Here is a 25,760-nt window from a genome sequence, read left to right on the forward strand (position 1 = left end):
ACTCTTTCTCTGTTCTTCCATTGTGTTCATGCATGCATGTTGTGTGTGTGTGTGTGTGTGTGTGTGTGTGTGTGTTTGTGTGTGTGTGTGCGCGCGCGTGTGCGCGCGCGTGTGTGTGTGTTGGCAGTGATCCTTTAGCCAAAAGTGAAGATGGTTGCTATCTTTGGTTACTATCATGATCCAGACTTCATCATGATGCGTGTGCACCTATGTCTGAAAGATGTAGCTAAACTTTTTGATGATATGGAGATCATTTCTTTAAAATGTGTGAGGGAAACACACACTTGAGCACACATGGATGGCAGACGAATACCCTCAGCCTATTTGGACCCCTACAGATCATTCAAGATCATCTAGATCCAAGATCTGGCTCTCATAGGAAAGTCTTGGTGTCACAGAAGACAGGTGACCTAAAACTTCCTATTCTAATTAATATCCTTGGGAGTCACATTATTTCGTGAGAACAAAGGTGGGCACAGAATCCACCATGGGAGTTCCAGATCAGAACAAAATGAATACACAGTTCATGCCATTTTTTGTCTCTAGGACTTCTTCCATGCTGTTTCTTTTTTCTAAAATCTTCTGTAAGATTCCATTTGGGTTTTATTTCATTTAGGAAATAATTTGAACTCCCCCCCCCCCCGCCACGAACGATTTAGTGGCGACAATTATGTACTCCAACAAGGTAGTCATACTCCTTCAAAGCCTCAATTGTGTTGCACTGATCTTCTGTTATTCAGTCAGTTTCTGTGCTATGCTATGCTATTTTCTCAAATTGTTCTTGAATACAGGGAATTTTCTCGGCAATGTTCTGTCACTCATTTCTTCCCATTCTTCTTCTGCAACATATTTGTTGATAGTTCATCTCCTGAATCAATCCCTCCCTGTGCTTATTTTCCCTCTTATACCTAGTGGTTGTTGGTGTTACACATTTTGGAGGAATTCCTTAATTTGATCCTCTAAATCAGGGGCTATCCTACTCTGTGCTAGGGTTGTTTCCTTTTACTTTTTTAATTTGGCAACGAGGTATTATGGTGTCTCCAAGAAGCCTTTCCAGTTACCTGCCTTCCTCTCTCCAGCTGCTGATTATTTTGTTATATTTAGAAGTTGCTTGCTCCTCTTTTTTTTTTTTTTTTTTTTTTTTTTTTTTTGTTGTTGATGATCATGATTAGCCAGGATCATTAGCTGACACTTATTTCAGAACCAGTATAAGTCTTAGTTATCGTTTGGTTTTTGTGCAGGGCTAGTGGTAATCTGAGGATGGTTTGGTTGGGGTAACACAGGGAGGACCATGCGGCCCCAAATCCTAAAAGACAGGCTCCTTGATGGATACAGATGAGTGGATTGTGTGTCACGCATATGAGTGCCTAGGTCTGGCCTTTTGAAATGGTTGCAGATAATATTACAAGAAGGTTTCCCAGATAATGTTGCCCTTGCAAGGTGACTCGGCAGGTTAGTTTCTTTTCCTGGCATTACTATGGTTATGTTCTAGAAAGGGGAATATATAACTGGTTGGCAATTCTTCTCTGGCTATGTGGGGAAGTGCAGTGGTTCGTGGGAGGAAAGGAGTAGTTTCTTGGGTCTAATAGGTCCCCTTGGGTTATTGGGATGACTGCCTCTGGTTTCTCCAGACACCATTTGGGAAGGGAAACTGGAGGTGAGCAATTCTGGTAAAGAGGTTGATGGTAGATCTTCGGGCAGAATAGGAGGGTCAGAGATAAGGCACAGAGGGGAGAGTGCCAGGCACACTTACTCACATTGTGTGGGTGGCTGCGAAAGGGTAGTCCTGCTGGAAGGCAGCCTTCTCTTGAGCTTCGAAGTGAAAGAGAGCAGATGATTTTTCAAAATATCACTTAGCTCAGGTCCTTTCACTAAGCTTTAGTGTCAGCAATGAGTAAAATAGATCAGTGTGTGACGAAAAAGTAAATATTGTCTATGAACTCATCAGACACAACAGACACAGAGGAAGAGAAGACTACCACCTAGGAAGGGCAGGTTTGAACCAATGAGCAAGACCATGGCAGAAGCTTAGGCACCTTAAGAGGAACTGAAATTATCAAGCAATCCACTTGCCTTCTAATATGTGGGTTTTACTTACCATGTCCCAAATACAATTCCTGATTTCCAGGTCCTAAAACCTGTCCTCCTCCAATCTTTTCTCAGTTAACGACAGTTGTTTCAGGCATTGTTCAAAAATATAGAAGTCATTCTTTTTTTTAAAAAAACATATTTATTTATTTATTTAATTTATTTTTGGGACAGAGAGAGAGACAGAGCATGAACGGGCGAGGGGCAGAGAGAGAGAAAGACACAGAATCGGAAACAGGCTCCAGGCTCGGAGCCATCAGCCCAGAGCCCGACGCGGGGCTCGAACTCACGGACCGCGAGATCGTGACCTGAGCTGAAGTCGGACGCTTAACCGACTGCACCACCCAGGCGCCCCTAGAAGTCATTCTTTACAGCCCACTCATCTTTCCTCAGTGCCCATTAGCTAGTGCAATCGGCTCTGCCTTCAAAATAAACCCCGAATGTGGCTTTTTCCATAATCTCTACCCCAAGACTCACGTTCAGGCAGCGATCTCTCTCTCCTGGAGGACTTTCACGCTCTCCCACTGCATTCTACCACATCCCGTATCAGGTCTCCTCATGACAGTCAGAGATCTTTGAAAAATATAAATTAGATCGTGTGGCTTAATCCCCCCTCCCCGATTTTCCCATTGCCCTTGTAGTGAGATGTACATTTCATACTTGAGTTCTTCCAAGAACGACATTTCTCTTTCTTGAGAAGTGCTAAGCTCTCTGAATGTGAAGAAAGAAGATTCTTCTCAAGCTTCAGTTTCCCAAGGATAGGCTTACCAGGAGAGACGAATATTGTCAGAATGGTTAACTTGTGCTGAGACGGTAAGTGAATTGCACTGGGTTCCTCTGGTCCAGAGGTGAAGTGGAAGTGATGAGTCTGCTGAATCCACTAAGCATTCCGATGGCATAATGAGCAAATAAGCACAAGTGTCTTTGGGAAGAATTAAACTTTGCGTAGACTTCTCTAAAAATTCTGATTGCACTATTATGATGTTGGTCCATATTTTAATCTCATGTTCACTCTCTATAAATACATATTCCACAATTATGTTAGTGTCTCTACCTTTCCTAGCCTAGACTGATAATAATAATAGGTAACACTTACTAAGCATTTGCCACACATCATTTAATTCAATGTGAAATCATAAACTACTCAGGAATTTACAAAAATGGGAATGCTACATATTAAAATCTATGGATCTGACCAACATTTTACTTATAAAAGTTCATGGAATTAAATAATTTTATTTACTAAGTAAGATATTGGAAAAATAAGTGAAATAAATATTAAATTCAAGAAGACAGCAAAAGAACAACAAAGTAAACAATAGAAATGGCAAAAATAAAAAGCTAAAATTAGAATAAAAATTAAAAAATTTTAAATATAACCAAGACTATTTGCATTGAGTAAATAAATAAACAATAGGCTAACCTAATTAACAAAGAAATCGTGATTGATAAAATAAAACGTATTAAACATATATAATGCAACTGTATGCCAACTAATTTTAAATTCTGAATGAAACAGACTTTTAATAAAATATAAATGAACACAACTGAACCAAGAATATATTATTGTCACAAATAGACCAACACTCATGGATGAAAATGACAATGTTACTAAAAAATTACCTCTGTTAGAAAGACAGATACTATATGTTTTCACTCTTATGTGGATCCTGAGAAACTTAACAGAAGACCCTGGGGGAGAGGAAGGGGGAAAAAAAAGTTACAGAGAGGGAAGGAGGCAAACCATAAGAGACTCTTAAAAACTGAGAATAAACTGAGGGTTGATGGGGGGAGGGTGGGAGGGGAAAGTGGGTGATGGGCATGGAGGAGGGCACCTGTTGGGATGAGCCCTGGGTGTTGTATGGAAACCAATTTGACAATAAACTTCATAACAAAGCTAAAATAAAAACAAAAATTAAAAAAGAAAAAAAACACAGAAAATTACAGAAAAAAAAGACAGTTCCACATGTTTTTAAATTTAGTTCTTTTCAACCTTTGAAGAATAGACCATTATGCTATTTAGACGCTTCTACAGCATAGAGAAAGGGAAAAACTTGCATTTGTTTTTATAAAGCTACCATTATTCTGACAATAAAATATTCAGTAAAAGCAGAATTAAGTTTAGACAACAAAACAAAAGTCAATATATATTCTTATGAATTCCTTTAAGAGCTTTTTCAAATAATGAAAACTTGAGAACGATTTTTTTCTTCAGTCATTTCGTATAACCATTAACAATCATCGTGCATGAGATTTGATCAACAAAACAAAATAGGACACACGTGTTTACATTGCTTTTTGACCCAACTGCCCGGAAATGATTGAAAGCGCTCTTTAAAAGAATGAGTTCGTAACATTTCTGAAAAAATAGCAGGGAGTATTAACTGCACATTAGAAAGTGAGGAAGCCCTCCTAGAGGTAGAAGGAGGAGCTATAGATTCACAGAGAAACAAGGTGGAAGGAAACTCATAGTTGAAAGCATATAGACGACTGTACAGCTGAGGAATCAGAGTGTTCCAAGCTCAGAGTTGAGTGCATGTTGGGAGTGGGAGATGACCCTGTTGAAAATGTCAGGATGGATAATTGAGATGCACTGCATTTTTGACAACACGGATTTTCAGCGTTCTGCTTCTCCCATCGATATTGAGCGCAGGGCCATACTATATTCAACACCAGGTTAAAACGCTGTGTGTATTTTCTGTCCTAACTCCTCTAAGAGTCAGGTAGCATAGTACGTAGATACCTGAGGTTACGGGTACGGAGACGAAGGCAACTGTTTTCTAGACAATGATCGTAAGTCTTTTGGAAAATGGTTTCAAAATGATAAATAATCGGTGTACGGAAATGAGTGTGGAAACCCAGAGGTCATTCCTGCTGTAGGGACAGCGGATGGTGCAAGACAGCCGGAAAAGACTCCTAACCAAATATCTTAATACCCAAGAAGACAATGTTTGCAGGAGATTCAAGAAAGGAATGGAAGCCTCCGCAGAGTTTACTGATGGAATTAATTTCCTTCTGATGCATCGGGCATCATCAATTAAGAGAAGGGCAGGACAATAGTTTTTTTATGACTCCTATCTCAGATTCTGAATTTCCTTAAGATATGGCACCTGTTACATAACACGGGGCACACGGCTGCCAGCACCCCGGTAGAATTGAGAACAGCGACGTCTTTTATTCTTCAAGCGGCGGACGTACCAGGTGAGATAAGATTTAAACGTTGTAGCCGATTAGGGGAAGTTACTCTGCCAAAAATGGTTACAGACAACTGTGAGAAACAAGGGAGTTTCTTAAGCGTGACATTTCCTTGTTGGGGAAAGATGGCATTAGATCCTGGGCTCAGACACGCGGTTGAAAGGCTGCCGAATTGTCAGGTCTCCAAGGCCGAGAGAAGTTAAATTCCTGATGGCATGTCTTAAGCGTGTCGCACGTTGAGATTGCTAATGTCCTCAAATCAACCGATGTAAAACCTGTGGTCCCTTTGGGCCTTACTGAAAGCTGGAAAGCAAAAATTGTCCTCTTAAAACAAGCAGCGAGGTAGCAATTTCAGGACATCAAAAGATCTAGAGGTAATTCAAAGTGTTCTATCACCCTTTCGTTTTTCTACTCAAAGAAATATTGTAAAACACACTGTGTATCACCATATTAATTTCGATGCCTTGCATGCGAGGGTTTTTTTTTTTTTAATGTCTGAGAATATATGGATTCTTAACGTATTGAAAAATTAAAGGGACATAGAGAAGATAGAATAGGTTCACATTATGTAAACAGACAGAATAATAATATTAATCTAATTTACTAATTAATTCTAGTTAATTCTAACCAACACTACAATTTCTTACAGCAGTAACATTTTATGATAATTTTTTGCATATGCTCTCATTTTCCCTCCTATTTTTATTTTTATCTTATGTATTTTATGTTATTATTATTATTATTATTATTTTAGGTAGGTTTTACACGAGGATACAACCCAATGCAGGACTTGAACTCACAACCCTGAGATCAAGATCGGGATGCTTAACCGACCAACTACCCAGGCACCCCTCCCCTCCTATTTTTAAATGATGCTCCCCGGGTGCCTGGATGGCTCAGTCGGTTAAGCGTCGACTCTGGCTCAGGTTATGGTCTACGGCTTGTGAGTTCAAGCCCCACACTGAGCTCTGTGCTGACAGCTCAGAGCCTGGAGCCTGCTTGGGATTCTGTGTCTCCCTCTCTCTTTGCCATTCCCGGCTCGTGCTCCGTCTGTCTGTCCCTCTCTCTCAAAAATAAATAAACAAATAAATAAATATTTGAAAAATAAATAGATGAATAATGCTCCCATATCCACGTGGTCGTAGCGTATAACTATCACTTTCTCTCCATTAACCTTCACTAAGTTTTAGTTGTACAAGTGACTGTATGTTTAATGTTCTATCAATACCAACATTGATTCTTTCTAGGCATTTTTGCTGTCTAAGACTCATTCTCCAGTAAACGCTTCAGGAAGGGCTCAAGAGAACAATATTCCCCTAGTTAAGGACAGCTCCTGTACTCCCTTTTGCCAAAATGTCAGTTTTGCAGATAGAAAATCACATTTTCTTTGTTTTTGCCTCTTTAGTATATTACTCTACATTCTTTTGGCAACAAAGAGTGTTCTTATTGAAAACTCTTAGGGTGATCTACTTTTATTCCTGGTAAGTCATTTGCAATGTCTCAGAAATGTGCATGGAAATTTCTTTTTCTTTAAAGTCCAGAGATCATACTAGGATCAGTAGGGCCAGTGATCAATACTGATCATACTAGGGTCAGTATTCTCAGATTTTCAGATAATTCTTTTTTTTTTTTCAACGTTTATTTATTTTTGGGACAGAGAGAGACAGAGGATGAGCGGGGGAGGGGCAGAGAGAGAGGGAGACACAGAATCGGAAACAGGCTCCAGGCTCTGAGCCATCAGCCCAGAGCCCGACGCGGGGCTCGAACTCCCAGACCGCAAGATCGTGACCTGGCTGAAGTCGGACGCTTAACCGACTGCGCCACCCAGGCGCCCCCCAGATAATTCTTTTAATTACTAGTTTCAAATCCTTTAAAAAAATTTTTTTCGCAAAAATGTATTGAGTTAGTGTTTTCCAAATTTGTTCTTTTACCTCGTTGTGGTTTTCTTCTTTAGGGGCCCCTAATTAACTCTTCTCAGACTACTTTCCAACACTTGCTATTTTCTCTAAAATCCTTTTATCTTTTTCTTCATTCCTTTGTGATTTTAAATGTTTTCTTCTTTTTTATCTTCAACTTCTTTTAAGGGACTATTTATCATGTGTTCTCATTTTGTGTTCCTTCTAGTTCGGATATAGTTTGTATTGTGATTTTTTTTTCTTTTATTTCTCATTCTTTTCTGAGTTCTGTTATCTCATTTCTATCAAAAGGGTTTTTTTCAAAAATCTTTTCTGTGGGCACATCTTTTTGAAGTGCTTTCACTATCTATAGGGATGTTATCCTGTTTCTTATTCCCTCTTTTTCTCATAATAATTTTGTAAGAGACTTGACTTACATTATTTAGCATTTAAAAACTTGTTTATATGAACTCACTTTTATACACACATAAACTTTTATAAGGAACTTATGGGGACGCCTGGGTGGCTCAGTCGGTTGGGTGTCTGACTTCGGCTCAGGTCATGATCTCACGGTCCGTGAGTTCGAGCCCCGCGTCGGGCTCTGTGCTGACAGCTCAGAGCCTGGAGCCTCAGATGCTGTGTCTCCCTCTCTCTGCCCCTCCCCGGTTCATGCTCTGTCTCTCTCTGTCTCAAAAATAAATAAAGGTTAAAAAAAAATTGAAAAAGAAAATAAATAAAGAGTAGAAAATGAAGACAAAGCCTATCTTTGGAGGCAAAGCTTTAACACCACAGGTTTAGATCATTAAAAAAGAAAGAAAGAAAGAAAAGGAAAAACAAACAACAACAACAACACACTCCATTGATCAGATCGGGGGAAAGGTTGGATGTAGGTTGAAATCCCATAGAGTGGCTGCAGGGTTTTACAGCCTATTTTGACAACCCCATCCTGTGTTCACAGTGATCATTCTTAACACCATGCACGTTCAAAACGACCTCATATATTGGGTGCTTGGGACAAATAGAAAGGATCAAAATGGCATCAATGGCCCAATCATCCGGCATCCCATCTCCTCACAACAGATTTGAGGGTCATCCACGGAGTAGACACAGTTTAAAGGTGGAATAGTGTAAAATGGCTCCATAAGGGCTATGTCTGAAGTATATTGGATCCATATCTTTTTAATCTCTGGGACAGCCCTAAAAGTAGGGCTAAATATCACAGTTTCATTCTAATGAAAAAAAAAAGTTTTGTTTTTTTTTTTTTCGAACACCAACTGCGTTACGTTCAGAGAAGAGAGCTCTTCACACCTCCATCTACTTCCGTTCATGGAAACCAAGCCAACTTTTCTCCAAGGTCCCTTTCTCTATGGCATAATTACTACCGGCTGTAGGAACCCTATTTAATAAATCCAACATTTGTTTCTGGGGGACTGAGTCTTACAACGCGCACACAGTTCATTTTAGTTGATTTTATAATATCAACTTACACCCATTATTTAGATCCAAGTTCTTTATCTTTTTATTTTTATTTATTTTTTAAAGTTTATTCACTTATTTTGAGAAAGACAGAGAAAGTGCAAGCGGGACAGGGACAGAGAGAGAGGGATAGAGAAAATCGCAAGCAGGCTCTATGCAGTCAGCACAGAGCTTGATTCAGGGCTCGAACTCATGAACCGTGAGATCATGACTTGAACGGAAGTCAGAAATCGGAGGCTTAACCCACTGAGCCACCCAGGTGCCCCTAGATCCAAGTACTTTCAATGAATACTAAGGTACTCTAGAAGAAAATTCTATTGGATAGTCTAGCATTTGCTTTACTTTTGTCATCCTAACCAAGTTTTGAGGACTATAAATAGCTTTAATTATCCTCCATAGCTAAAGATACAGATATAAATTTGTTAGGCAAAGAGAATGCAAAAAGAATGACAGGACCTCAGTCTGTATTTGCACATTAGCAAACAAGAGATGATCTCATCCCTTATTGCCTCACATGGAAGACTGCAGCCTATGGGATGGTTTAAAAAAAAACACAAAAAACTCAAAACAAGTGACTGGACTAGGTGAAAGGAAGAGAGGTGATTATCTGTGAGATAGGGAAGGGCAGTGCTATATTAGAAGCGGTTGTTTTTGAACTTGAGACAAATTCATGACCTATATATGAAGCAGGAAATTTTCATATATTCAACAATGAAGTCAGAGAATTGAAGTGCTTGGATGCATACCTAAAATGGGAAAATGTGTGTAGTCATGGTTTAAATTTTTTAACAAATCTAAGGCTTTGATTACATCTAGTGTGTAATTAATACATACTGGCTAAAAAAATGCTAAAGCCATTTCAGACGTTTTGACATTCTCCACAAAGGTGTTGTATATTTATTGTGGATATGATTATTCTTAGATACTTGATGTATGTTGAGGTTGTGGAAATTTCATCTTTTAAGAGAGTGTTTCATTTGAACTGTTTGCTGATGATATGAAGAGATGGAACAGATAGTTGCACATTTATTATGTGTCCAGAAACCTTGCAAGTGGGCATTTGAACAATGTTTTGAAGAATCCTTTTGGATAATCTGTGTAATCTGAATCATCGTCTGTGGATAAGGTCAATTTTGTTTTGTGCTTTCTGATCTTACATCTTTTACGTCATTTTCTTGTCTTACTGTGATTGGTGAAAACCTGCAAAAAAATAGATATAGTGAGATGTTTTTAGCTCACTGGGCCCCAAAGTCAGGGGGAATGATTTCAACGTATCCATGGGTACGATATTTCCTCTAGGGTTTTGTACACAGCTTTTTACCAGGAAAAAGAATATTGTATTCTATGCCCAGTTTGCTAAGAACATTTATTATGAGTAAATGCAGATTTATGTTAAACTTTTTCCCCCTGGTATTTCTCCTTTAATCTACTAATGTGTTGATCACATTATAGCCATATATGGGTATACTTCTAGATAGAAGTATAGGGTTTCTAATGCTTCATTTTTGGGATCTCATTGACACGGCAGTTTGGTTTCTATTCAGTTGAACTATTCTTTTCCATAGTAACTAAGGACCTCCTTGCTACCGCCTTATAAAAGAAGGGTAGTAGCAGGAAGAATTGGCTACCATTTCTTTGTAACACTCCTTGCTCATGGTTGCTTTGAATCCTGTGACCTCTTGGTTTCTGTTCTCTGTCTGACTGCCTTTTGTCTTTGATTTCTTTATCCTCTGGTGTTCCTCGGGGCCGTGGAGCTCATCCATCACCTTTTGTGGAATTGCGTATGTGCTGATGACTCCCAAATCTGTTTATAATCTCAATTTCTTTTCTGAGCTGTAGTCACAAATACCCAAGTGACTGCCCTATCTTTCCACTTGGATGATTTACAGATACTCCGAAAATGTTCAAAACAGAACTCACCGTTCTCCAACTTTTCTTCTGTCTCCCGCCCATTGCTACTATGTTTGTTTGTTTGTTTGTTTGTTTTAAAGTTTATTTTTGAGAAAGAGAGAACAGGAGCAGGGCAGGGGCACAGAGAGACAGAGGACCCAAAGTGAGCTCCATGCTGACTGCAGAGAGCCGGATGTGGGGTTCACATCTCACAGAACCGGGAGATCATGACCTGAGCCAAGTTGGCTGCTTCACCCACTGAGCCACCCAGGTGCCCCTGACCACCCCTTGCTTCTAGAGCTGCTCTCCCTCCAGGGATTCCTTCGGGTCCTCGTACTCCATGCATCCAGGTGCAAAAGAAGAAGCTTGAAAGTGCCGGCTTCTCTGTCTTTTTATAGCCCCAAATCCATCACCAAGACTTGCTGATTCCATCTCCTAAATGCTTCTCATAGCCATGAATTTCACTCCATTTCTAGACATTAATCTTAGTCAAGGCTATCATTCTCCTTTCGAAAATGCTACTACCAAATTTCTTTATTTGCCTTCAGCCTTGCTGTATCCCATAAATTCCTTTCTTCCTTCCCTTTTTCCTTTCTCCCTCCCTTCTTTCCTTCCTCCCTTTCTTTCTTTCTCTTTCTTCCTATAATTTTAAATATTTGTTCTAAATCAAAAATTTTGTCATACAAAATAATTTACCCATAGTTCATTGTACAACATTGTTCTTGAAATATACACTTTACAAAATTCATAGAATTTAATTTGGGAGTGTGACAGTAACATTGAAAAGGGCCAAGGGCCAAGGTTTTTATTTTATTTTTAATTTTTTAATTTTTTTTTTTAAATTTCATTCACTATTTTGGATGTGGTCTGGCAACACCAGAACACTTAATGCCAACAGACACAAGAGCTGGAACTCTGAGTTCATTTCTGGTACATTAATGGCTTCTGTCAAACTCATTGTTCCTAGAATATAGAGCAAAGATGTTTGTTTATTATTTCCTTATATAATCTGAGATGATTTTCTACCTATTTTCTGTTAATTAAGGCTAGATGGACACCATTATATCTCTGGCCAAAACAAATAGAACAAGTACAAAAATAAAGAGCAAAACTGGGGAATATGTTTAACTACTCAGAAGACATGTTACTCAGAGGTACCTGAAGAACATTGTAATTAAAGTAAATTATCAGTGAGAAGACTTTAATTTCAGAAAAGTAATTTGGGTTTTGCCGTCTTTTTGTATTTTGTTTGATCAGGACAAAATATAACTTAGTTCTCTCCTGAAATCCTAATTATCTATAAAATCTGAGGAAAATACCAATTTTTTTCTCTTTCCCCAGCAGTAATGTTTATAGTTACCTTTTTTGTGTTCACATTACATTTTATTCTTACTTCTTATTATTTCTTTCTGTGTTTTCACTATTTTCTGGATCTCCTAATGTGTTTTTTTTTTTCATAGCAAAGTATATTACTTTTGGAAATGACTCTGACACATAGCAGATACTCAAGATATATTCATTGAATTATAACTAAATTTTAGGACAGTTTATTTAGATTTAGATTATTAGATTATTTCAAAACTTTCTATGAAAAACAACGAAAATATTTGGATCTAAATGGCATAGTATTTCAGGTGAGGTAATTTTTTTCACAAATCAGCGAAAAAGAATCTGGCCCATATTTGCATGCTAGCGAATTTGACTTCAACCTTTGGATCATTACCTCAAGTGGAAAATTCGAATCCTTGCCAACTATAAATAGAAACACAAACGGTTTGGTTTGGAAATGAGTAGCTCTTTCAAATAAATAAAACCATCTTCATGAAAGTATGTGGGATGCTACCCCTTAGCAGATGGTTCTGGATTAAGATCGGCATTACAATAAAGCAGAGAAATTTCCATATACGTATATATATATATGAGAAGGTATCCAACAGCAGCAGGTTGTGGTTAACACTGGAATCGCAAAGAAACACGGTGAAGGTAACTATCAGAAATGGATGCTGTGCCGAGACAGTTTGATTACAAATTTGCTAATGAGACACGACGTTAGAAATTTGGATTTTTTTCCTGCGGAAATGTTAGCCGGACTGGATAAAATCTTTCTTACGCTGTCAACGGCAGAATTCATAATTGGAATGTCGGGGAATGTGTTCGTTGGACTGGTGAACTGCTCTGAATGGATCAAGAACCAAAAAATCTCTTTTGTTGACTTCATCCTCACCGGCTTGGCTCTCTCCCGAATCACTCAGCTGCTGGTGTCATTGTGGCAATCATTTGTAATGACACTTTCTCCGCCTTTCTATTCCACTTGGAAATCAGCAAAACTTAATACTTTGCTTTGGAGAATAACTAATCACTGGACTACCTGGTTTACGACCTGCCTGAGCATTTTCTACCTCCTTAAAATAGCTCACTTCTCCCACTCTTTCTTCCTCTGGCTGAAGTGGAGAACGAACAGGGTGATTCTTGCCATTCTTGTCCTTTCTTTGCCCTTTCTGCTGTTTGACTTCCTGGTGCTAGAATCATTGAATGATTTCTTCTTAAACGTCTATGTGATGGATGAAAGTAATCTGACGTTACATATAAATGACAGTAAAACCCTTTATATTAAAACCCTGATTCTTCTTAGTTTTTCCTATACCATTCCTATTGTTCTGTCCCTGACCTCACTGGTCCTATTGTTTCTGTCCTTGGTAAGACACATCAGAAATTTGCAGCTCAACGTCATGGACTCCAGGGACCCCAGCACACAGGCCCATAAGGGGGCCATTAAAATGGTTATGTCTTTCCTCCTCCTCTTCACAGTTCATTTTTTTTCCATCCAATTGACAAACTGGATGCTTTTGATATTTTGGAACAACAAGTTCACAAAGTTTATCATGTTGGCCATATATGTCTTTCCCTCAGGCCACTCGTTAATTTTGATTCTGGGAAACAGCAAACTGAGACAGACAGCCTTGAAGGTACTGCGGCATCTTAAAAGCACCTTGAAAAGAGAAAAAACAGTTTCGTCTTTACAGATAGACATTCCAGGGTCTTTCTAAAGATAAAGACTTAATGAGGAGTCTTTGAGGATCAATTTCACTTCTCTTTTTTTTTCCGCCTACAGGGTTCCTTTAAGTATTGTCAAACATTAATGAAATTTCCCCTAGAAAAAGTTACTTTTGATGATAATTGACCCATGGTCAGCCAATACAATTTTTAAAGTATTCAGTTTTGTTTAACACAGTGGTTACCAATATTTAAAAATTGCAAATAGTCTTTCAAAGAGAATCTAAATTATTTAATTTTATATGCAAAAGATTTATGTAATTGTAATTCATATTACATGTCAGAAGCATGTCGTGTTTTAGAAATCAAGATAAATTACTATTCACTAGGTAGACGATCTATAAAATGGTGATAGAAAAGTTAATTGAGCAACTAAAGTCAGAGATGGGAAAAACATGACCTCATAGGGTAAAGGCTTAATTTTTTTTAAATGAAAAAGTTTTTCACTGTTGTCATTAGAAGTCTTATTGATAACATGGGAATGAGTTATTTGAAAATAATATTCACAGTGCAAAACAAAATAAACTAAAAACACATGCTTATAATGCTAATCTTAATTTGAAAGTGGTATTTTGACTATCATAACCTAAATTTAGATAAAGTAACTACAAATTCTAAATAAAGTTAAGGGTAGAAAAGTTTACTATAACATTTTGAACATGATGTTGTAGATTTTAATATTATACAGATGCTATGCAGCTATATATAATGGAATTCTTTAAAAATGAAGAATTCTTGGGTCGCATGGGCGACTCAGTCAGTCAACTGTCTGACTCTTGGTTTAGGCTCAGGTCATGATCTCACAGCCATGAGATGGCGTCCCCATCGGGCACCACGCTGGCTGTGGAGCCTGCTTGGGATCTCTCTCCCTCTCTCTCTCTGCCCCTCCCGCACCCCTTTCTCTCAAAATAAGTACACTTTTTTAAAAAATGAAGAATTTACTTAGGGTTTCTTAGGGTTTACTTTCTTAGTAAACCCTAAGGGTTTACTTTCGATGTATTCTTTAGATTGCGTTAAAGAAACAAAAAAGTTGTAATTAAATGATGATAAACACGTGGGTTGTAAATTAGTCTTGACGGACCTGTAGGTATGGACATTGTTCTAGGGCTGCTCCCTGGACCTGGAATGGTGTTAGAATTATAAACATTTCTCCCTGTCCTCCCTCGCCGTATTTAGAAAGCTAAACCTCTAACACGTCTAGGCTGTGTGGTGCTTCCGTGTATTGATAACAATAACGATGTGGATAACGGTTTTAATCATAAGACATATTTTACCATTTTCCCTAAGTAATTTACATTTTACAAAAGTAAATTTATTTATTTGGCCCTTAACTTACTATTTTGTCTGATTATCACTGTAATTATCTGGCCTTGGTAAAAGCGAATATGCAAATCAGGCTGAGTACCTTTAGATTCAGGCATTGAGTTTGTTTTGTTTTAGATAGCCTTTCATAGAAATGACTTAGACATAACCTTGTACTATTTATAAGATGGTGACCAAGCACATTGTTTAATTTTTAGCGTTATGAAACTTTTCTTTGGTATGCAAGATAAAGTGATTGAGTTAATTTTTTAGCAGCTCTTCTTTCTAAGAAGTAGGCCTTAGGGATAAGTGAGTGAATGTTTAACTTGGAGTAAGTCAACACTCAGGCAACAAAGTTAGGGAGATGGAACTATAAGGAATAGGGCTCTAGTCTTGACAAAGCAAAGGACTAGTAAAAGAAGACAAGGTCACAGGCTGGGGTCATTGCAACTGACGTACTGTAGACTGTATTTGAAGAGCGAGTGAGATCGAGCCCTGCATCTCTACTTTCCCCGTAACAAGAGATGTCGTGGGGGACTCAACAGCAGCTGAGCCACAATCCAAGAAGAGCCACTCCCAACACAGGCATGGCCAGTGTCATCCACCCAGAGAAGAAATATCCATAATTGTATCCTACCCTGGGACCAAAGTGTTGGGGAAGGATGGAGATTGTCACCGATTTCTTGTTAACTATTCTTCTCCCCCACCAAATAAATGTTCAGTTAAAGATTCTGGTGTAATGATTGGTGTTTTCCATTTGTCTACCAGGTGATTTATGGAAGAGGAACAAATAACTTGTTTCTACTGCTGAAATGGTCGTATCTCTGATCCTTAGGGTGACTACTGGAGGCAACTGATAAGACATAAATCAAGCACAGCAAGACAGTTCTCATGAACCCTGGTGATGAATGTGTCATATAGAAACCCATACCTCTAGTGATCTCTGAGAAAGGCATGCAAATTTCCTCAAGGTCTCTGGTGGTTTGTCTGCTATCTGCCAGTAGGTGGCTTCTCCTCATAAGATCTTGATTAGACCCCATCTCCTCTGAGCCAGGGATGCCTTTAAGGGACATGTGTATCATCGCAGGGTCTTCCCAATTCTGTCATTTGAGACACCGGATAAGTTGCCTAGAGTAACTCCATATCCTGTTCAGGACCTTAAGACCGATCTTCACAAGAAACAAATTGATTTGAAAAGTTTGAGGAATTTGAAAAACATACAGGCAAACTTGTTTTTTGTCTCCTTGTACACTTACAGACTACAGCTTTTCAAATTTTATTTTTTATTTTTTTCCATCAATATCAACGCAGCCTCAGAAGACGGTGGAAATACCCAATCATTCTTATTTTGAGCGTGAGACAGGTTTGCCAATGTGGAGGTTGGTATCAGTTAGACTGGCCCTGTCTTAGGTTTGTCATGAGAAAGAACCAGTGAGGATGTTGGCCCCCTAAGGATTTTGAGGGGAAAAGACCCATGGCCTTCAGTTTTGGAAACAAAAAGAATATGCTAAGTGAAACAAAAATCTATGATGAAACATGAAAGGTTGTTTATGTAAGCAGTGATTAAGCTGGGCAAATAGTCTCCATTTGTGAAAGATGAAATCTCCATCCCTTCAGGCGGTGGCCCTTGCCCCAGCTAATTGCTTCTTCAACTAGGGTCCAGCCAAAGAAACACTGAAGTTCTCTTTTACTTAAAAACAAAACAAAACCAAACCCAAACAAATAAACAAAAACCCCACAAAGGCCAGTACTTTAATGCAGTGACTATCAAGTTCGGTGCATGAAAGTTCCTCGTCGCAATTCAAAAAGAACCAGGAAGCTACTTGTGTTTGCAAATAAGTGGAAAAGCTTGCTATTGATAGGATGGGAGAGAGCATACAGGGCAACATTTGTTGCCCGCTTCTCTGAGACTGTCAGGAGATCTAAACATGCGGGCTTGGGGAGGGAAAGGCAACAGAAAGAATCCAACAGAAAGCTAAGGTATATTTTTTCACTGGAGATGTCACAGACACGGGGAGGAAACAGGAAGAACTCAAGCCCCCCCACCCCAAGGTGGTATTAATGATAGGACCTCAGAAAATATTCAGTTGAACCATCTTTATTTAAACCCACATAAGTGTTAGTTGATCACTATATAAGTATCACTCCCTATCACTCAGGAAGTCAGCATTTTGTTTGAAATAGGCCAACATAGACTTCCGAATGTATTTTCTCACAATTCCTTAGAAGAATTGTCTCTCTTTCAACTGATGACTATAACATAAGTGTTCATACGTTTTCGGATTTAAATCAGTCATCATTGGAAGTTCAGACTATTTGGGATTGTCACTGTATCATACACATAAGTTTAATTAATTGTTATCTGCCCAAGCATTTTGTAATAATATATCTTATGTTTATACGTGCAATAATACTTTTTCTTTATCAAGTATAACAACTTCTATTTTAAGATAGATCTGGAAATATCAGTGATCTCTAGGGCCTTCTTGGTTTCCTGACACAAAATACAGAGTTTTGGGGACACCTGGGTGGCTCAGCTGGTTGAGTGTCCGACTCTTGATTTCAGCTCAGGTCATGATCCCAGGGTCATGTGACTGAGCCTTATGTCTGCTCAGCATGGAGGCTGCTTGGGATTCTCTCTCTCTCTCTCTCTCTCTCTCTTCCTGTCTCTCTCTCCAGCTTGTGCATGCTTTCTTTTTCTCTAAAAATTAAAGATTAGAAAATTAAAATTAAAAAACAAAATATAGAATTCTCTAACCATCTCCAACTCCCTTGCCTGGAAGTACTTCTTTTTCATGAAGAAAAGTAAAAAAGTCCCCACCTCCTGGGTGCTACCCCTGCAAGCTTTTATGATTCTGTATGACTTCTGGCTTTCAACCAGAAAGGCTGGAGACCGGTGTCAGTTATTTCCAGGTTAGTACAGAAATTGTGCATGAATTCATACATATGTCATAGAACTTTCTCCAATTTTAAAGAGTTGCTTTCGTTTCTTGTTCTTATACTTGTTTGCACAGTCGAGTCTCATTCATTGGTCTCTTTTTCTCTGCTCCCAATAGGATTACCAACTAAGTTAGTATTCATTCACTTAACCAATAGCTATTGAGGGTTTACTGTTTGCCAGCCCCTCCCTGTCCACATCGGTGGACAACAAAATAGTCCCTTCTGTCCTGGAGCTTAATGTGATCGTAGAGGTACTTGGTAGCTAAGGTCACCTAATCTACATGCCTGACATTACGTTTTTGGTGCCTGTAAAATCTTAGGCCCCCACTCTCAATGTGCATAAAAGCAGAACACCAGGTCGGTGCTCCCTTTGGTGCCCCGTGACTTCTGGTGTGGCCTTTGAGCGTTCAGGCATTGGTAATGTAGAGCATCACTATTGACAGTCTGAGGCCAACACAAAACAGGTAGTTTTAACCAGAGTCAAAATTGGCTGAATGGGGAATGCATTGAGGGCTAGGGGGCAAAATTCCTGTCTCGTTCCTGGAGAATCTTCATAGATTTGCAGCTTTCAGGTACAAAGATTTTTGCCTGGGTTCAGAAGGTACTTTCAACCATGTATGGAGGAGTTCTCAATGGGTGCCAACAATATATCCTAGACAATAAAGTAAGATTCCCTGGGGTTGGCTCACAGACATTAACATATATTAATTAATATATATATTAATATATAACTATTAATAATTAATAATAACTAATAATTATATTAATATATATAAATATATATTAATATATAATATATAACATATAATTAATATAACACACGTACGTACACCTAAAGTTCTCTCCATAGGAGAGAGAACCTTGCGGTCGAGGTTGAAAGACGATTGTATTAAAGTTACCTGTTCGTTGAAACCAAAACCAAACTAAAATAAATTTTACTGTAACTGAATTTTTTATGAGACAAAAGAGTTTACCAAAAGCAGGATTAATGAAAAGAACCCCTTCCCACTCCCCGCTCCTCCATTTTTTTTCTACTCTATTTTTTTCTTACTATATTTTCCCTCTCAGGTGACAAGAGCTTATTCAGAATCAAATAGGCAGTAACTGATTGAGAAGAAAGCTCAAAATATTCAGAGTAATAGCTCAAATAGGTCTGATATTGGTACCTTTGCATATGGTTTTATACCCTTCTGGAAGATCATTTCCCTTTGTGTCTATTTCTTCAGGAAATCCTAAAAAGTTTCAAGACGGCTGTAGATTTCGTAGCACACTTCTCTGTGTGGCAAGTTACATTTTGGTCAAACTTCTGTCACATTCAATGGTAACAGTTTATTTGACGTTGCTTTTCCTAATACCCTGTGAGCTCCTTGACGTTACTTCTCTTTATTACGCTTACCACATCTATAATAGTATCTGAAATATGATGGGTTTTATCAAATGGATTTAATGAATAGTGCCTGAGAATTCTATTAAAATTAAGCAACCTGAATCCAAATTCTATTTTCTTATTTATTTATTTATTTATTTAGAGAATCCCAAGCAGCCTCCACACTGTTAGCACAGAGCCCCATGCTGGGCTCAATCTCACAAACCGTAGATCATGATCTGGGCCGAGATCAAGAGTCCAACGCTTTGCTGACCGCGCCATCCATGTGCCGCCCAAATGGTATTTTCAATTGAAAAGGAAAGCGCAGGGGCAGCTGGGTGGCTCAGTCAGTTAAGCATCCGACTTCGGTTCTGGTCATGATCTCATGGTTTGTGAGTTCAAGCCCCGCGTCAGGCTCTGTGCCGATAGCGGCAACGCCTGGAGCCAGTTTTGGATTCTGTGCCTCCCTCTCTCTCTGCTCTCCCTCTCTCTCTGCTCTCCCTCCTTTGCTCATGCTCTCTCTCTCTCTCTCTTTCTCAAAAATAAACATTAAAAAAATAAAAGAAAGGGAAGGAAAGTGCAAATCAGTGTAAAGAAATCGCCTCGTATTTGCATGTTCCCATATTTGACTTTGTTCTTCCAGATGTCCTCCCAAGCGCAACACTGCTGTCAGTGCCAGTGATGAGTGGGAACGTTTACTGTTTAATTTGGAAATCAGTAGCTGATTAGAAGTTACATTAAAGTTTTTCATTTAGGTCTGTGAGACCGGATCTCCTTGTGTAAAGCTCGGACTTACAGCTGGAACCAAAGGGAAAGATGTTTCGTGAAGGTCAGTGAGATAGTATCTGAGCATTTTTAATATCAAAGTGAAAAGTATCAAAGTGGACTTTATCCTCCAACGTTTGACAGAACAACAACCACAACAAAAATCAGTGAAACATAGGGCTAGTTTCCTGGATTCTTTCTACAGAAATGCCATCTGGAATCGAAAATACTTTTCTGACAGCAGCAGTAGGAGCATTCATGATTGGAATGTTGGGGAATGGTTTCATCGCACTCGTCAACTGCATTGACTGGGTGAAGCATCGAAAGCTCTCGCCAGCTGACTGCATCCTCACCAACCTGGCTGTCTCCAGAATCATTCTTCTTTGGATGATACTATTCGATTCGCTTGTAATGGTGTTTTGGCCACATCTATATAACATTGAGAAACTAGCTGCCGCTGTTAATATCTGTTGGACACTGACCAATCACCTAGCTACCTGGTTTGCCACCTGCCTGAGTGTTTTCTATTTCTTTAGGATAGCCAATTTCTCCCACCGCTGTTTCACCTGGCTGAGGCGGAGAATTAGCAGGGTGCTCCTTGTGCTTCCTCTGGGGTCTTTATTCTTACTGGTTTTCAACTACAAATTATTAGTTGGATTTTCTGATCTCTGGGCTACCATCTACCACAACTATGAAAGAAACTCAACTCGGCCCCTAGATGTAAGTAAAACTGGGTATCTTAACAGCTTGGTTATTCTCAGTTTCATCTACTTAATCCCCTTCCTTCTGTCCCTGACCTCACTGCTCCTTTTATTTCTCTCCTTGATGAGACATACCAGGAACGTGCAACTGAACTCCAGCTCGAGGGACTTCAGCACAGAGGCCCATAGAAGGGCCATGAAAATGGTGATATCTTTCCTCCTCCTCTCCACGGTTCATTTTTTTTCCATCCAGTTAACAGGTTGGATTTTCCTTTTACTGAAGAAACATCATGCCAATTTGGCGGTCACGTTGACATCGGCTCTTTTTCCTTCAGGCCACTCATTTATCCTCATTTTTGGAAACAGCAAGCTGAGACAAACTGCTTTAGGACTACTGTGGCATCTCAATTGCCACCTGAAAATGGTGAAACCTTTAGCTTCATAGATTTCCAGAATTTTCTATAACCCAAGAGAATTAATGATGAACATTGAAGATCCATTTTAACTTTTGTTTTTCTCGCTGGATGCTTTTTCGATGCTATTAAACATCACAGACTTTCCCTAGAATGACCTATAACCTTAATAAGCAAACATGATTGTCATTGTAAAACTTGCTGGTAACAAGAACATACGTGAGTCAGTATGAATATAAAATTTATAATGCAACATGTATTAATGTTACACATGTTAGCAGACATTTATTACATTCATATGTGAGAAAAAATGATTATTTAGAAAAGAAAATCCTCTCCAAGTTGAACGAGGTGGAATATTTGTACAATACTAAGTTAAAAAGAAAGGAATAAAAATGCCGGAAGCACGGTCCCGTAACAAAGACATAACTTTTAAAACAAAGGAACAGACTGTCACTATGAATCCAAGCTAGAATAGACACTACATTTGTTGAATAAGACAAAAAAATTGACTTAATCTATAAGAAGACATTGAATAATTATCCCTAAGTGTAGAATAATGCTTTTATGTCTACTTTACGCACTTAGACACTGAGTTTGTATGGGGTGTGTGTCTGCGTGTAAGGATTGATTATATGAACATTTGTGTATCTTGTCAAAGAGGACAAACACAACCAACTCACTTGCCAGGGATAAGAACGGAAAGTTTACAAGGGAATATTGTGTATTTGTATAAAATTTAAACATGTGGGTGTATATATGTAGTGCTAGGTTGACTTTTCTCATAAAATAATTGAAATGAAATCAAAGTACCTGAAAATGTATATAATCTTAAGGTCAGCAGGTGGCAAAATTGTGCTTGCTAATGATATGGAAATTGTGAATAGAAGTTTGATATATAGTAATTTTTAGAGGTTGTAATTTTAAACATTTTTTAAAACTATCAACAATGAAGAGATCTTTGTAGGGTTTTAAATGGCTGTCATTGTTTCAATTGTAGAAGCAAGCAAAAAACAAAACCAAATTAGATAATCAATGTTGAATACATGTGGGTTATAAGTCAATTTTGATGGAGCAGTAGGTCAGGTCTGATGCTGGGAAGAACATAAAAACCATAAGGGTTTTGTGTCTTACTCCAGGAACCATCTGATGTAACCATGATGATTAGGACCCATGCACATAAGACCCACATAAAGATTTAGATTTTTTAAAATATAGTTTTAAAAGATTTATTAAGTAATCTCTACACCCAACATGGGGCTCAAACTTACAACCCTGAGATCAAGGGTTTCATGCTCTACAGGCTGAGCCAGCCAGGCCACCTAAAGATTTATTTATTTATTTTTTTTCCAACGTTTATTTATTTTTGGGACAGAGAGAGACAGAGCATGAACGGGCGAGGGGCAGAGAGAGAGGGAGACACAGAATCGGAAACAGGCTCCAGGCTCTGAGCCATCAGCCCAGAGCCCGACGCGGGGCTCGAACTCACGGACCGCGAGATCGTGACCTGGCTGAAGTCGGACGCTTAACCGACTGCCCCACCCAGGCGCCCCAAGATTTATATTTTTCAACTTCACTCATTATGTTGGACACTATATAAGAAATTTCCCGGGTGGGGGGTGGGGGAATTAGATGGTGACCAAAAGGTACAAACTTCTAGTTATAAGAAAAATACATACTAGGGATGCAATGTATAACATGGGAACTGTGATTAACACTGCTGTATGGTATGCTATCACAGTGGATCCTGAAAGTTCTTGAAAGTTGCTGAGAGTGGATCCTAAAAGTTCTCATCATTGGGGCACCTGGGTGGCTCAGTCGGTTGGGCGTCCGACTTCGGCTCAGGTCATGATCTCACAGTCTGTGAGTTCAAGCCCCACGTCAGGCTCTGCGCTGACAGCTCAGAGCCTGGAGCCTGCTTCAGATTCTCTGTCTCTCTCTGCCCCTCCCCCACCCTCACTGTGTCTCTCTCTCAAAAAAAAAAAAAAAAACCAAAAAAAAAAAAACCCCATAAAAGTTCTCATCACACGGAAAAGTACCTTTTTGGGGGTATCTACGTGAGATAGTGGATTTTAACTGAACTTATTGCGGTAATTATTTTGCAATAATTGTAAGTCAAGTTATTATGGTGCACAGTTTAAGATTATACGGTGCTGTGTGTCAACCAAATCTCTATAAAATGGAAAAGAAGACATTTCCTAATGATTGTCCCTGGGATTATCTTGCTCGAGGAAAGGTGAAATTCTAATACTGGCTATATTTAGATTCAGATATTGAGGATAATTTGCTTTAGAATGCCTCCTGTTCAATAGGAAAGTTAGATTACTTTGTGCTTATTAGAAAACAAGCATATTTAGTTTTCGTTTTTAGATTTACACTCTGGTGTCAGTCAACTTTAATGACCAAGATGAAAATGATTTAAACAACCATTACGAGTGGGATTTAGCAGTAAATGTCTCACAGGGACTATGTCTTCACTTCTCATGTAGTAATGTTGGGGGGATGAAGCTATAAGCAGGAACCTATTCCTGACAATAAGAAGCACAGAAAATGACTATTAAAATGTGAGGCCTGTGCTATAGACTGGTTAGTGGCTACTGATGTATTGCATTTTCCCTATTAAAAAGATTAACTTGAGATTGAGGCCTATGTTCCCCCTTCCTGGAACAAGAGCCTGTGTTAGAGACTCTAGTCATGATCCAAGAAAAGCTACACCTATCACATCGATAGCTAGTCCCACGCAATCAGGAGAGAATTGTATCTTATTCTGGGACCAAGTTATGGTTCCCAGTGATTGCCATTGCTTTCTTGCTATCACTTCCCTCCAAAAGGAACTTTTTTTTAAAGAATTTTTTGTGGCTCAGTCGGTTAAGCGTCCGACTTCAGGTCAGGTCATGATCTCACGGTCCGTGAGTTTGAGCCTCGCGTCGGGCTCTGTGCTGACCTCTCAGAGCCTGGAGCCTGTTTCGGATTCTGTGTCTCCCTCTCTCTCTGACCCTCCTCCATTCATGCTCTGTCTCTTTCTGTCTCAAAAATAAATAAACGTTAAAAAAATTAAAAAGCAACAATCTCTACACCCAACATGGGACTTGAACTCATGGCCCCAAGATCAAGAGTCACATGCTCTACTGTCTGAGCCAGCCAGGCAACCCTTAAAGAAACTCTTTATAGTCTCAATGTACTAAGTTTTATTTATTTATTTTTTCAGTTTGCCCACACCGGAGACCAGGAGAGTTGCAAATAACTTGTTTTCAATGCCAAAAGAGGCTTTTACCTGAGCCCTTGCCCTTGGTGTAGAGCTTGGCCTGGACCCTTGCCCAAGCTAAGATAGTTTAATTTCGAGCCATATGGTCTTGAAATTTACTAAAAGAAAAGGTACCAATGGAAATATGCATGGATCAATATGGATTCAAAGGTGACATTGTCGACTTTCTGATGGTTTAGGTATTTTGTCTGCTGTTCTGGATTGAACTTCATGTGCTCTGAACCAGGGACTTCCTTAACTGAGGTACGGAAACAAGGGGGCCATGTGCAAAACCCGTAATTTCACACTCCACTCACCTGCGACATTGGTTAATGCTTTTTGTAGGAATCAATGCCATATGCTGGACGGCTCTCAGGATAAATCTTCATTTAAAAAATTGATCAGATGATTGGTTTGACAATTCAGAAAGAAAGTTATTGACGGAGGTTATTTGTAGGAAAAAATCACAGGTGACAGATGGGCTATTTTCTTTCTTTTTTTAAAATGTTTATTTTTGAGAGAGAGAGACAGAGTACAAGCAGGAAAGGGGCAGACAGGGAGACACAGAATCCGAAGCAGGCTCCAGGCCCCGAGCTGTCAGCACAGAGCCCGACGTGGGGCTTGAACCCACAAACCATGAGATCATGACATGAGCCAAAGTCAGATGTTTAACCAACTGAGCCACCTAGGCACCCTTGGGCTATTTTCAATTTTAGCACTTTTGGGAAACACCAACATCCATGCAGCTTTATAACACAAAGGTACTGGTACCTCTATTCCTTGGCACCATGTTTCAATGAGTTAGTTTAAAAAATAACTTCTTTTTCTTTTTATACAGATCTAACTTGACCTCTGAATTTTAAGTCCTATTAATTATAGTCCTCTTTGACTTCAGTGTGAAATGCTTTCAAAGTTTTCTTTTTATTAATTGGCAAACTAAGATAGTTTCTTAAAAAAAATCTTTTTCAAATTAAACCTCTTTTTATTTATTTGTTGGCCCCACTCTCCATGATTTCAGAGCAGACATTTGAAGCACACTATTTCATTAGCAACTTTTACCTTTTGGTTGTGATAACTTATTTTTCCTCACTTTGGTTCCTAGGAAAAGGTATACTGAATCTATTTCACCCAGTATATGAACAACTTTCATTCTTCTTTGTTCATGGATGCCCTCCACTACCTTCCTGTGAATAAATCCACAGTATTTGAAAGCCATAAAGATTGGCAAAATTTCCTAATGTATGCGGCAGATCCCTAATTAGGATAGGAACTGGTAGGATTGCCTGGCCTCAAATGTACTGCAGCTAAAACTACTAAGAATTCCATAGTTCCTTATCATTTGTTGTAGGCTCTGTAATGTCCTTGGCCTTTTGGTTGTTCCAAGAGCATGACTGAGATTGGTATTTGTGTGGAGGAGAGGTGAGCAGAAGT

General features: G+C 38.9%; 2 protein-coding genes and 1 long non-coding RNA gene across 3 annotated transcripts; all 3 read left to right on the forward strand.

The window, feature by feature from the left end:
- Positions 1–25,102, forward strand: LOC121038935 (uncharacterized). The gene is made up of 4 exons (XR_005794577.1): positions 1–11; positions 12,586–12,592; positions 19,621–19,625; positions 24,990–25,102. It is a non-coding gene; the product is annotated as an uncharacterized LOC121038935 (long non-coding RNA).
- Positions 12,623–13,591, forward strand: LOC121038933 (taste receptor type 2 member 42-like). The gene has a single exon (XM_040488915.1). The coding sequence runs from the start codon at positions 12,623–12,625 to the stop codon at positions 13,589–13,591; it is 969 nt and encodes a 322-aa protein (XP_040344849.1).
- LOC121038934 (taste receptor type 2 member 42-like) lies at positions 20,179–21,117 on the forward strand. The gene has a single exon (XM_040488916.1). It carries the CDS (start codon positions 20,179–20,181, stop codon positions 21,115–21,117), a length of 939 nt encoding a protein of 312 aa, XP_040344850.1.
- Positions 25,103–25,760: the final 658 nt, after the last annotated feature.

This window comes from Herpailurus yagouaroundi, unplaced genomic scaffold (genome assembly GCF_014898765.1).
Source record: "Herpailurus yagouaroundi ecotype Mexico unplaced genomic scaffold, PumYag 166, whole genome shotgun sequence".
Classification (NCBI taxonomy): domain Eukaryota; kingdom Metazoa; phylum Chordata; class Mammalia; order Carnivora; family Felidae; genus Herpailurus; species Herpailurus yagouaroundi.

Bases quoted from the DNA above. Each gene is read 5' to 3' on its own strand.
- LOC121038933 (XM_040488915.1), top strand. From the start codon at position 12,623: ATGTTAGCCGGACTGGATAAAATCTTTCTTACGCTGTCAACGGCAGAA.
- LOC121038934 (XM_040488916.1), top strand. From the start codon at position 20,179: ATGCCATCTGGAATCGAAAATACTTTTCTGACAGCAGCAGTAGGAGCA.